This window comes from Pagrus major, chromosome 2 (assembly GCF_040436345.1).
Source record: "Pagrus major chromosome 2, Pma_NU_1.0".
Classification (NCBI taxonomy): domain Eukaryota; kingdom Metazoa; phylum Chordata; class Actinopteri; order Spariformes; family Sparidae; genus Pagrus; species Pagrus major.
In genome coordinates this window covers 19,047,024-19,060,645 of record NC_133216.1, presented here as the reverse complement: position 1 = coordinate 19,060,645, position 13,622 = coordinate 19,047,024, and the positions used below count along the sequence as shown (strand labels likewise).

The following is a 13,622-nucleotide window of genomic DNA, read 5'->3' as shown; positions in this document are numbered from 1 at the left end:
TACTAGTTATGATTATGTAAGAGCTGGCTTTGAGATATTTTAGTATTATAATTCACTTCAAAACCGGCTAAAGCTTCTGTCAACAGTATAGACGCTTTAGCTAAAACACTAATTAGTAACAACAAACACATTTTGGAGAAAACCATGCTTGTGTAAGTTTTTAAAAAAGAGGAAACGCATCTGGCACTTACAGGATAAGTTTATAAGTTTAGTAGTTCACTGCTGTGTTGCAGCATTCTCCGAAACAAGTGAAGTAGATGGGGATTTCCATAAAGGTCGTCCGACGTGATCCAAGTCTCTGGAAGCCCTGAGATTCCACACTGGTTTGAAAAGATGTTATTTACACCCTTGACGTGCTGTCAAGTGTGTGCACCCAATTTGGACAGTATGTGCGCTAACGCTTTCAGCTCAGCAGCGATGGTGAAGATTTCAGCTTTAAAAAAGGGTGTGAGTGACATGTTTTAATAATCAATTTGGGATCTCAGGGCTTCTGGAGACTTGGATTACGCCGGACAAGCTGTGTGGAGCCATTTCATGTTTATTCGATTTTTCTTCGTGGACTACAAAACTTGTCCTTTAACTTATCAGGAAAATGTTCATTAACATATTTTATTGTTTTCAGCCAAACTATCTTGTGAAATGTACTCATGACAACTAAACAAACATTCAAAAAACATATTTCATGATTGTATTTAGGCCCTCGCACCGCTTAGTAAAGGTTAGGGAAACGTCCAGGTCTAAACGAAGATCTTTTGTTGGCTGAAGCCGATGATGAAGTCCTTACTGGTTCCTTTGTGGTACATAAAATGTTCAGTCAGCAGTTATGTTTCTCACCACAAAGTAAGTGGGAAGACAAATTAGAAGTATATTCTTAATATCTGGGTTGGAACGATGTGCAACAGGTCTGTGGTTTCATTCTGATATCTACTACTGTAGGCCTATAACCTCAGCTAACCACAGTCGGCAATTAGCTGATTATATTTGTTCTTCTCTGTGTTTGAGTGCATTTAAAACTGTTGTTCATATTAAATAGAAGTTTGTGTACCTCAGTTCCTCCTCCTGGTCATTCTGCAGAAGTAGGCTAATATTAGTGTTAATTTCCCTCATTGTTAATGGGGCAAAGTAGAGAGCAGAGTGTGACCGCCTCTCCCGCCGTCTTCTTACATTACTGCCTCGGACACCGCATCAGGAGGAGGTTAGTTGGGTCAACTTTTAAATACTTGAAGCAGAATATACTAGCTGTATTATTGTTTTGCTGCAAATTGAGTCTCAAATTGAGCTAACTGCCAGCTAGCATAGCTGGAAGCTGGTAATTAGCAATGCTAGCCGTGTGACTCAGCACTTTCTGTTGGAGCCTCACGTGGTTTTAGTGTGCTTTAAGCTACGTTAGCTTAATCATTGTGAGGACGGTGCAGAGTAGCATCTCGCAGCTTCAAGATATCTAATGTTTTGACATTAGCTGCAAACATTTTCCATATAGGTTTGAATACTTATTCATAATGTAAAATTACTGTACATGAAATGATACATGATGATAGTTTTTCCGACTCCCTGAAGTAGCTAAATTATCATTTGACTGGCATTGGGTAACATTAGTTTATTGATATGATTCTTTTGTTAATGGAGCCTCAATAAAAACTGGGATGAAAATGATTTGTAAAGGTTCATCAATCTACCTACCAAACCTGTAAAACCAAAGCCTAACTTCATTACTGGCTTACCTTATGCTACGTCATTCCTCTCACTCTAGTCTACGGCTGCAAAACAACTTTTCTAAACTTTAGCTTTTTCTTTGCACTTCATAATTACCACTTTTCCAGTATGTTAACTGATCAGGAGTGTTAATTTATTCTACATGATGAACCAGTTGTGTCAGTCTGGATTAAGAGCCTCAGTCATGTTGGAAACTCTGCCGGTTGCCGCAGGATGCTCCACTCTTTGCTTTCCTCTGTATAAAGAAGTCATGCAGCGCTGAAACAGAATAGAAACAGGAGCTCCCCTCCCTCGAGGATACTACTGTAAATGGCCTGGACGTGAAATGTCAGCGTAAAGCATTGGGCGGTTGATTTCTCTCTAATTGTATAGCCCATAAAAGCTTATCATTGGTATTAACTTCCCTTCACACTGTCGGTATCGCTGTGCTGCACTGTAGGTAAGCCTGGGCAATGCCAGGAAAAATACACAATCTGGCTTTTAAACTAGCTTGTATTCCTCATTTACTCAGGTGCGTCCTGTATCTTCGCCTTCACCTAAAGGTAATGAGAGCTCCCGGTATTATTGCAGTGTTTCTGTGGCCGTCTGGAGGCTCTCTCTGCAGCTAGGCGGTTGTTATTCAGACTAATAGGTGGGAAGCAACTGCAGCATCGGGAGAGAAAGTCAGAAAGTTGTACGATATGTGTGTGTTGGAGGACGGCGGTTTATGCTCTGTGTCTTTGTGTGTGTGCGTTGCTTTTTATGTCGTGCTGTAGTGCAGTGACAGTGAAAATCAGTAGCAGGTTTATCTGTGAGCATCTGTTCTTGCTGTCATCTGAAATACAAACAAGTGGCCCGCTCAGCACTGTGCCAAGAGAGGTAAAGAAAGAGGGAGGGAGGGGAGAAATATGGGTAGAGCGCAAACACACAGATAACAACACCAGGAAAGCAAAGAGAGCTAAGACGTTAGTCTGTAAAGTATCGTACTGCTTAGGCAATATATCTCCCCCCCTGTTATGCAAATTGGACACATTTAAATTCGAAAAACAAAAAACAAGAAATAAAGTGATGTGCAGAGTACGCGCATGATTGAGAGGGCTTTCTAAATGCACAGAGACACAAACGTAATGAATCAGAGGGATGGCTGCGGAGGAAGACGCGAGGATGCTGAAGCTTGATATACGGTGCAGAGTAATGCAGATAAAGGAGGAACATTTTGGGGAGATTTATGGAGAGGTCCGCACAGAGAAAAGGGAGAGATTTTTTACGGACAGAGCGAGCAATTAAGAAGCAGAAATAGATGGGAGATTGTACACGCGGAAAAAAAAAAATCGAACATATGGAGATGCTGAGAGAACAAGCGAGGGGGAGGCAATGAGAGGTAGAGGTAGTGAAAGTCCCGGGGGACCTATTGTGTCCGATGCTTTTACTGTGGTGATGATGCACCGTGCCGCTGGTCCCCTCCTCTCATTAAAGCTTTATGAAGCAAGCTTAGCACACATTTTATTACAATGACGCCACTGTCTGGCACATTCCAGCCTTGCGGCGGAGGTGCGGGTGGTGGTGGTGGAGGGAGTTGCAGAGAAACAAGCCCATGGAGACGTACATCAGAAAGGGAAACAAGGGAGAAAGAAAGGATGTGTGAGTCAAAGCCTGGATCAGAAGCAATAGATCGAGAATAAAAGAATAGGGGAGTGAGGTGGTGAAAGACAGGAGAGAAGAAAGAGATTGGATGAATGAAGAATGAGACGTACTTATAGGTTTTTGTTATGATCTCTGGGCCTGTGCGTGTCTTTGTGAAGGGTTGCAGATGTCTTATTGTTTAAAAATAGAGCAGTTTGGGATTACGGCTATCAATATTTCCTTAAGTTTTGATGGAGACCCAGGAGGTGGAGGAAACATAACATTTGCAGACAGTGATGTCATAAAGTTAATCTAGGCCGGTACTTTTTGAGAACTTTTCTACAAAGAATCATCAGTTGGCATGAGAGCAGCACTCCAGTCCAGTGGTGGAGTGATAGTGGATTTTTAAAGGTTGTTATAGTAATGATAGTTTGGAGCAGGAAAAAGGTGATAGCCATTAACCAGCTGATGTAGTACTTAAACAGTTCAAGAGCAGTGTTGGGCAAGTTACTCAGGAAGTGTAATACGTTACTCTTTATTTATCATTAAAAAGCAATAATATTACTTATTACATTTTCGCATTGCTTTGCTGCTGTATTAGATGCCTCAGTAAGATATATGTTGCATTTTTCCCCTTCAACAGACCACAGTGTTCTTTGCATGTTTGGCTGAGACACTGCCTGAGACATACCTCTCTCCCCGCTCCTCCATCCTTCAGCTTTTTGGCAAGTAGCCGACGTGACCTTCCCTGACCGAGGACGCATCAATAAACCTGAATACAGTGTTGGAGATGGTGCCCTGTTCATTCCTATGAAAGCTGCTCAGTGGCGCTTTGAAGCCGAGAAAGCTCGACTTTCCGGAAATGAAGATACCTAGATCTTCCGCGTTGTAGAGCGTGTGCACTAGAAAAATTCTGCCAACTTCTTCTAGACTTTCCAAATGTTATGATACTTGATGTACAGTAGTAACTGTAATATTGTTATTGATTTTGAAATTATCAATCAATTAATAATCCATTACACTACTCGTTAGTGGGGAAAGTAATAATATTACAGTAATATATTACTGAGTAATGCGTTACTGCCCAACACTGTTAACAAGTAACAAGCTATAACCTAGCAAAACAGAGAAAGCATGCATTCAGTCTAATGCATTACTAATGTCATACTATAACATTGTCATGCTTATAATTTACGCATAAAGCTGTTTTATATATTATATAAGTTAACTTTCACTGAAATATATACAGTATTATCCCAGGTATACAATCACCGCGCAGCTACCGGAGCCAAGTTCTGCTCTTAAGAAGTCGTTTATGAATCGTCCTATTGGCCGACCTCTACTCGTCTGTTACCCAGTATGTCAGTTCACATGTGCGCTGCTTTCTGTTTGTTCTGCTGCTTTTCTATTTTTGCTCTGTTCCCAAAAACAGCTGATAACCGAAAACACAGATTTATTTGAAGCAGGGGAATGGGATTTGCCATGACACTGCCGTCAAAGAAATTCAATTGTATGTTGCTTCTCTTTTGTCCTTCGACAGTGTAAGAACATCATTCCTCTCAGCCAAGAGCCATTTTTCATCAGTAAGCTGCAACCATGACTGAACTCTGAGTGCCTGTTTCAATCTGAATATACGCACACATCATACCAATCTGTCTCGTTTGCTTCAATCCTTGTCATTTGGCTGATGTAGTTTAACATTTGCCCTTATCTTCTGAGCACTTATGAAGTCAGCTTCAGTGATTAAACATAAACATCGTTGTACGTGCCAGGTGCTGGTGTCTCACTAAGATATAGCACCCTTCATTTAGTAGTTTATCACACGTGTTCCCATCCCTATAACCATCTTTCATGATGTTATGTGCTCTGAAGTATCAAATAAAAGCTGGAAATGCCATCAAAATCGTCTCGGAAGACACTAAGTCTGTCAACTTTGAGGACGCCATGACTCAGCTCCTGCTGAATGACGCATGCTAAGTAAGTAGTATGCTAGTTCTCTGAATTGAAGACATTTAGCTCCTGTCATAATCAGAGGATAAATCCCTGCCTTATCGCCTCCTGGGTGCAGGGGCCTCGGCTTTGTTTAATTGCCACAAGCCAAGCCGTCAAAGCTGCATCTCCCTCAGTGTTTACCCCCACTGAGGCTTATAGCTGATAATGGAATTACTCTGAGTCCCAGGAGGAGGGAGAGAGGGAGGAACAGAAAGAAGAGGCAGTCAGGGAGGGAGAGAAGAGATGAAGGAAAGTGGATGTTGGAAGCTGAAATAGAGAGGATTGATGCAGCGTCCGCCTTGAAAACGGGAGAGAGTGGAGAAGGTATGAGGTGAAGTGATGCACGAGGAGATCAAAAGAGGGGGAAAGAGAGAAAAGGTTACAGAGTGATGGCCGGTTGTTGCCAAAAGCAAAGTCTGCAGTTCCTGCTGCCTTACAGTTTACTCCAGTGTGACGTATTACAGGGTGGAGAGTGAATTATGACGCAGGATAGAGCTCGAGCTCAAAACACACCAGCCTGAAAGAATCTGGCTGAAAAGGATGAATGGAGCTAAAGAGAGAAAGGATGGGATGAAATAAGAGGATGAAAGAGAGAAAGGGGGCAGACAAAGAGGAGCATCAACAATTGTAAAAAGAAAAAATGAGTCAACACACAATTTCAGTCGATCCCTAGAGAGTGAAGCACATGTCTGTGTGCACATTTTTGGTTGATTTGTCAGAATATGCACCACTCGCCAATTCACACACCCAAGAGCCTTTTTTTTATGTTGTTCAAACACAGTTTTGGTCGAGGTGCACGGATGAACGACAAACTGAAGCGGCGGAGAGATTTTTGTGGAAGCGAGATAGCGGAGGACGTCAGTGCTTTTCACTCTCCTTTCTGTCATGGTTGAAAGCTTCGGGGGGTTTTGAAGACTGAGTTGCAGTGTTGTAGTGGAAAATGAGTTCACATTTGAAGTGAGCTCGCGGCTCGGTCAAGGGTTTTTATATCTGCTGGTGCGCGTGTACGTGTGTGTGTGTGAGTGCGTGCTTGCATGGATGGATCTTAAGGATGTTAAGCTCTAAGCAGGTGGGATTATTTGACTGTAATTTCCTTAACAACTGTATAAGTAGCCATGCCAGTTTTGGCTAGTGGGAATGATTTTGTACCAGTCGGAAAAATTCTAAAATTGCTTGCCAGGGGCTGGTATGGCAGTCAGACTCACTCCACCAATGTGCGAGCAAATGTGCGTGCTTATACTTTATAATTACATTTATATGTAATGATGTGGCAGACGAGGATTTTGCCTTTTAGTGCCATGAATGTGTTGTTCTGGGTAAAATTAAAAGTTTAGAGGAAACTCAACAAGGCTCCTGTCAAAAGATTTATCTCAGTTTCATTAGGTTTTTGGCAAAACCATTCTCATTTATGGATGCTCACACTCTCCACTCAAGAGCACAGTTTGTGGGTCTAATTAGCAGTGAGAATCTATAGCTGACACAAGCTGAAGCTGTCGCTCATTAAAATGCTTGAAATGTGTAACCAGATTCCACAGTGGGAATTTAATTAAGGAGCATGTGTCTTTCTCTGTCCCGGTCCCTTATTTGCTCTTTTCCTCCGTCATTTGTCAGATTATTGCAAAGCTCTTTAAAAACAATCTCACTCATATGTTTTCCTCTTTTTTCCCTTCTTCCATCTGGGACCCTCTATCTCCAACACCCCTCCCTCCTCTTCCCTCCTCATGTCAGTCTGTTCTCAGTATTCGAGAGGGGTCTTCGCCATCTTTGGCCTTTACGACAAGCGCTCGGTGAACACGCTGACGTCGTTCTGTGGGGCCCTGCACATCAGCCTCGTGACGCCCAGTTTCCCTACTGAAGGTGAGGGCCAGTTCACCCTGCAGCTCCGGCCGTCCATCAGAGGGGCTTTGCTGTCACTGCTGGACCACTACGACTGGAGCCGATTTGTCTTCCTTTACGACACAGACAGAGGTAAATGCACAGTGACCGATACGTTAACAGGGTATATGCCTTTAATGTTCTTCTATCAGAAAACATGTGATTTACTTTACAGGGTTTTGAAAGGGTTTCCATTCGAAGAAGTTTAAATGTCCAGGGAAATCAATGATTCACTTTTTCTTTTGTTGGAACTTGGAGTTGATTGTTACTGTTACAAAATAAAAACAAGGCATTAGTCATGATTTGTCACATGGTTCAAGGACTGGGGGAGGGAACTGCATGGCTGGAGGGAGTTAAAGTTTATGTTAATCTTTTAAATTCCTCCATCAAAGTGCTGCAGTACAGTAGCGCTTGTTTTGTTGTAACCAAGACTTCGCCTTACAGCCCCTTGTCTGTTTTCCACTCTCCTTCCGTGCTGGTTTCAAAGAGAAAGGTCAGAAAGGGATTTGGGGAAAAGTAACAGTATTAAAGTCTATTTTCACTGTATAACAGAGCTGTCTAACTGACTGTGACTGGAGCAGCGTCGTGTCCTTACGGCACCGCCAGAAATTCATACGCTCTGCGGCGATAACAAGAGCTAACTGGGTAGATCAGCCGCCGTCTTCTTTATCTGGGCTTGAATTAAAAACTCAGTTATACAAGATTAAAATAGATTGCCAAATTAGTCCACTTCCAAACATACTTTATTGCATGAAGAATTCCCTTTTAATTTGGGTTCAGTTTGGCATGCCACAGTGAGAACAATATCATCAAATCATAATGATATCTTTAAAAGTCTATTTGCCTGAGATTATTTTGGCCTTAATTTGACTCCCAAATTTAGACTTGTTTTCTTGTGCGAAAAGAACAAAGGCTGTGCTACTGGATCGGCACTCTCCTGATGAAAGGATACAGCTGCAGAGACAAGGGTGGAGTTAGAAACTGGGGTTTGGCATCAACTCTTCCAGCGTTCACCTGCTTTTAATTTAAACATCCCATCATGCAGTTCACATAAGTTAGTGGAGCGGGCACAGCTGACGCCCTCGGCCCCGAACCACTGTCATGGGAATGCTTGGCACGTTATCTCTGTCTCGCACACACACACACACACACACAGGCCGGCACACAGACTAATTCCCTGCCACAGGGAGAGAAACACAGGTCAAACATGACGCAGAGTCCCCATACCACGGTATAGTGGCGTGTTAGGGAAGCAGTGAGCTGCACAGTGTGTGTATATCCGTGTGTGTGTGTGTGTGTGCTCTGTCTGTGCCTCTGCCAGCCTCCCTCTGGTCCAGGTTGTCTGAGTTAGTACCCAGAGGGAGGAAGAGGAGGGAAGAGGGGAGGCAGGAGAGTCAGGTGAGGTGAGTGGAGCTGGTAGAGCAGCGGGAAAGGGAGGATGGAGGAAAGAAAGGGAGGAGGAGGCAAACAAGGTGAGAAAGTGGAGGTGGATGGCAGGCAGCAGAGGAGAAGCAAGGGGACAGACAGGATCACAAGCCTCTGGGGATATACAGTAGCATATAACAGGAGGAGGGAAGGGGGGAGAAATGGAGCGGAGGATGGATGCGTAGAGTTTGGGCTGTGCTCACCCTTGACTAGGCCAAGGCAGGGTCCTTCATTATAGGCTCCCATCAGGCCCTGCTGCCGGTAATGTGCTGGAAAATGGGCAGTAACGCTGTGATCTGTTTTACGCTCCCTGCTCTGCTCTGCTCTGCTCCACAGACAGCCTGTGGACACACACTCGCACACATATACACACAAACCTGCATACAAAGCCAAAAGCATGCACACACATACGAGCACAAGCATAAATTCACATACAGTAGATGAATGTACGTGCAACTGTGCATGGCATTACATTAATATAAGTTAAACACATAGACATAAACAGTTCACAGACAAGCGTAACCTATAACACAAATACATTCATTTAGGAGACAGACACACTTATTACACAATATTACTGGTGAGGCTGGAAAGGGGCACGCACATCCTTACACCATCATTTAAGGACAAACCTCACTTCACCGCAGTAACACACACACATTCCCACACATACACACCGTGATTACTGAGGCTTCAGAGGTGCTTTTTGTTTCAACTCAAGCAGGAAATAGCTGCTTCCACAAGAGTGGAAATAAAACAGGGTAACAGTTGGCGCTGTTGCACTGCGGCGTGTGTGTCATTCGGTGTTGTTGTGTACATGTGTGTCTATTTATTTCAGTGTTTCGTGCTGACATATGCTGTGCGTTTTCTTTGTGACACTGTGAGATATTTTTGTTTCATTTCCCACTTTGGCTGAGAGCAGACATATTCCGAGGTTTTGGAGATAACAATGATCATTACGATAAAAATACATTAGCTGTATGCCATTACTACAGGGGCTTATTATTATGATATTGACTTGTTTCTCATTGTTGTTATTCTTCCACTTGTTTTGTCCCATCATGACAGCTGCTTAATGATATATACTGATATCATTACCTCTGATGTTACCACCTGCTGCTCATAAGATCATATTAACTTTCAAAATCATCTAACATCATGCCGAGAGGCGTATTCACCCTATTCAAACATTTCTCCGTCGTTTTGTAGAACAAGGACTCTGTTTTTTGTTCCAGGCTATAAAATTGATAAGTGGCAGTATGTTCTCAGATGAGCTGCATTTGAATCAAAGTTCACTACAGAGCAAGAAGCAATAAGAAGTTTAATTTCAGTGAAATGTCCCTATCAATGAAACTGACGGTCTCTGTTGTTTTGGCACATAACTCTTTGTCCTGATAAGCTGTGTGTGTCGGATGATAAAGTGACATTCAAGGAGGACTGTTGCTTGAGGTACAGAGCGTTTTATCCCCATGTTTGAAGACCAGACATTAGCATTTTGTGCAGAGATCAAATAAAAGATTTTGCACATACTGGTGTGATTTTTATTTTTTTTTGGCTTTAAGTTTTACATGAAAATTTGCAAAATATAATTACTTCACGTCCCAAGTAGGGCTTCTGCCTAGTACAGCATTAATTCTCTCTTTTTCTTTTTTGCTGTTGTCTAGGTTATGCAATACTGCAGGCAATTATGGAGAGAGCAGGGCAGAACGGATGGCAGGTCAGGACACACACACAAACATACACGTTCCTGGAAACAGGCCAAAAACACACCACACACACACAGTGCATACACACACTTACACCTGTTTTTATGTTTATTATTCAAACACAAATGTTAACTTGCTTGTGGTTTGCACGCATGACCTTATTCCTACATGCTCTTTGCGTTTGTGTGCATATAAATATATCATTTGATTGCGTGCATGTACGTTAATCCAGGTGAGCGCTATCTGTGTGGAGAGTTTCAATGAGGCAGCATACCGCCGACTCTTAGAGGACCTGGACCGACGTCAAGAGAGGAAATATGTCATTGACCTGGAGCCTGAGAGACTGCAGAGCATCCTAGAACAGGTAATGATATTATACTGTGTGAAAACAGGAGTGTACATGCACATCCAAACCAAGAAAGGGCAGATGCTGAGTCAAAAACGGGCAAAACATGATGCAAACAAAAAATATATAATGCACCAAAGTAATGATGTTTCCTCACACCCTCAACGTCACTGCTTTAGTGCATTATATAAGGTGATATTGGAGCCCTGCAGTGTGCTTTTACTCCCAAACAAAGTTTATTAGCGCCTTTCTTAGTCACAGTGCTGCGATACACATTATTATAGGACCAAAGTTGTCAGGCATGTAAAACCACCATACTTAACATAATATGCTTAATATTGTTAAGCGTTTTGCGTTTGTTTAGGTTGAATTTTCTATTTCTCTCTTGTCACAATGTTGTGTTTCTGCTCTGCTTAGGTTTAGGCTCCCCTTGTTAAGGTTAGAAATACATCATGGTTTTACCTGTTTTGGTCTCGACAATCACGGATGGATGTGACCTAATTTCCCATAACAAATTGCCAGCTCTAGTTGTCATAATCACGGATGGAAATGGTCCAACTTCCCATTGAAAAAAAGCCAGTTTTGGTCGCCACAGAGGGATGAAAATGTTTGCTAGTCCCCTGAAAAAAACACCTGCTTTTCACGCCACAAAAACAGATGGAAATATACCCAGGCATCCTTAAAAATATCCACTGGTCTGACTCAAACTGCGGTCAGTCATTTGGCAGCCTTGTTATCTTGTTATATCCTGGTGATTGGGCTGCGACAGTACATCACAAAACGTATTTTAAAAAATCACTCTTAGCTTACTACAGGCACCGGATGATATCTGGCACTGATCTAGAACCTGGAGGACCGTGCACCAATTTAGATCATCTGCTTTAATGGAGGTTACTATCAGCGAGATTACTACAGACAGGGCTGACATTACTTCACTGACCTGGACTTAACAGCACTTTAACAACCAAAACACACTGACACATTTTTACCACCTCAAATCACACTCCATAGAGTACAGAGTGAGCTTTTTTTAAGTATTTAAAACAAAAACATTTATAACAATTAAAATAAGTATTACATTACCAGTTATAGAGCCCCATATTATTTGTTTGTTCACTGTATTACTGGTGTCTGTCTGCTGTCGGCTCCACTCAGCTCATTGTACCAGCGCTCCTTATGCTTTCTGACATGTGGACAGAAAACAAGATTTCAGTTTTTCCCTGGAGTTCATAATGTGGAGAAAAAATGTGACTTCCCCAACAGCTACATCAGTGAGGGATCACATTAAATGCACCATACTGTCCACTCAGATACAGATTTCCATCACACACACACACACACACCCACACACACAAACGCATACAGTATATGAAGGCACACACTCTGACACCTTACGCTTGTCTGGGTTCATTACATTATCTGTCTTCCTTGATGGTTGTGCTCTGACAGGTGACGCAGATGCGCGTGTGTGTTTGTGTGTGTGCATGTTTGTGCCCTTTGACTCGAGGTTTCAGTGTAACATCCCATTGGTTCTGCCACCTGTCATCACATCTGATCCTCTGTCTGCACATCTGACAAATTCAGTGACACACACAGTGAAACAATCGCGCACACGCTCACATACACTCCACACACATAGACATGTATGCTTATCTGTGAAATACATACCAGTGCATAATACAAGCAACAGGCAAACGTACACACACACATACTCGCACAGTGACACACACAAACATACAGCAGAAGCAACATCCCAGACAGATAGACAGACAGACACTTTCTTAATTGGCTTCTGTGGTGTGTGAACAGACAGACGGAGACACTCACAAACACACACACACACACAAGCGTATACTGAGACAGGCATACAGGCACAAACACACACTCCCGTCACAGTGGGCTATGCAGTGCTGGCATTGGCGAGCATCCCTGCTCTGAGACAGAGACTGCTCTGTTTGTCTGCCCCTGCCAGCTGCGATCTGTGTGTGTGTGTGCGCGCGTGTGTGTGTGTGTGCATCTGTCTGCGTCAGTATATAGCTGTTGATATCTGTGGGTGAGAGAGACAGAAAGAAAAATAGTGAGCAATTTATTCATTAGGTCTATGCATCATAATATTAATATGAAGATGCGTATTCCTCTTTTGTCAAAATAATCACACCATGTGCCATATTTCTATTATTGTCTCTATCACACTGTGGAGATATAATGATGGCAAAAAACATCACAGATTTCAGTTTTGACTTGCAGTCTCACACAATTTCTGCTCATTAGCAGCACGTACTGACAGTGCCTGAAGTGGAGATGAAAAGGTGATGAGGTCATTCTAGACATGGTTTCATGGTTTTAGTTGCCTGAACTTAACTATATCTTTGTCAGGCTTTAGTTTTACTGATGTTGTGGGGAAAGCTGGAAATGATTACATTTCAGTTTTTGTACCAATGTTCACACTTAAAGGAGACCAATTATGCTTTCAGTGTTTTTCACATTCCTACAGTGTGTTCTTGTGCATGTAAAAGATGTTGAAAGTTAAAAAGGTCAAAGTCCGCACCAACAGAAGCTCCTCTCTCCCACAGAAAACACTGCTCCTGAAAGGCCACGTCATGTCGTCTGGCTGACTTTGTGACATCACACTACGGCACAGTCACACATTCTTATAATATATGCCTAGCGGCTAGCTTGAAACACAAGAATTGATTCAGCATCTGTTGTTGTTAACTGTTCGGGGTCAGGCGTGTGTAAGCCAACCAATCAAATGGGACTGGGTATTCTAATGTTTTTAAACATTAAAGCATGTAAACCTATTTTAGTAGTAACCCAAAATAACCTGAAAGCCTGAAAGTGAGCATAGCATGTCTCGTTTAAGTTCTGCAAAAAAAAAAGTTGTCGGTGAAAATGTATTTATTTAGTTTATTTTGTGAAAGTAAACCAGTTAACATTACATTTCCCACAGCTGTGTTTAGCTA

At 42.4% G+C, this 13,622-nt stretch overlaps 1 protein-coding gene across 3 annotated transcripts in view; it reads left to right on the top strand.

The window, feature by feature from the left end:
- The window catches only part of gria4a (glutamate receptor, ionotropic, AMPA 4a), a 110,883-nt gene that overhangs the window by 41,240 nt on the left and 56,021 nt on the right, over nucleotides 1-13,622 (top strand). For all 3 annotated transcript variants that reach the window (XM_073483684.1, XM_073483676.1, XM_073483691.1), the window contains exons 3-5: nucleotides 7,036-7,275; nucleotides 10,272-10,324; nucleotides 10,546-10,677. In XM_073483684.1, coding sequence (XP_073339785.1) covers nucleotides 7,036-7,275; nucleotides 10,272-10,324; nucleotides 10,546-10,677 — 425 coding nt within the window. The remainder of the gene's footprint in view (nucleotides 1-7,035; nucleotides 7,276-10,271; nucleotides 10,325-10,545; nucleotides 10,678-13,622) is intronic.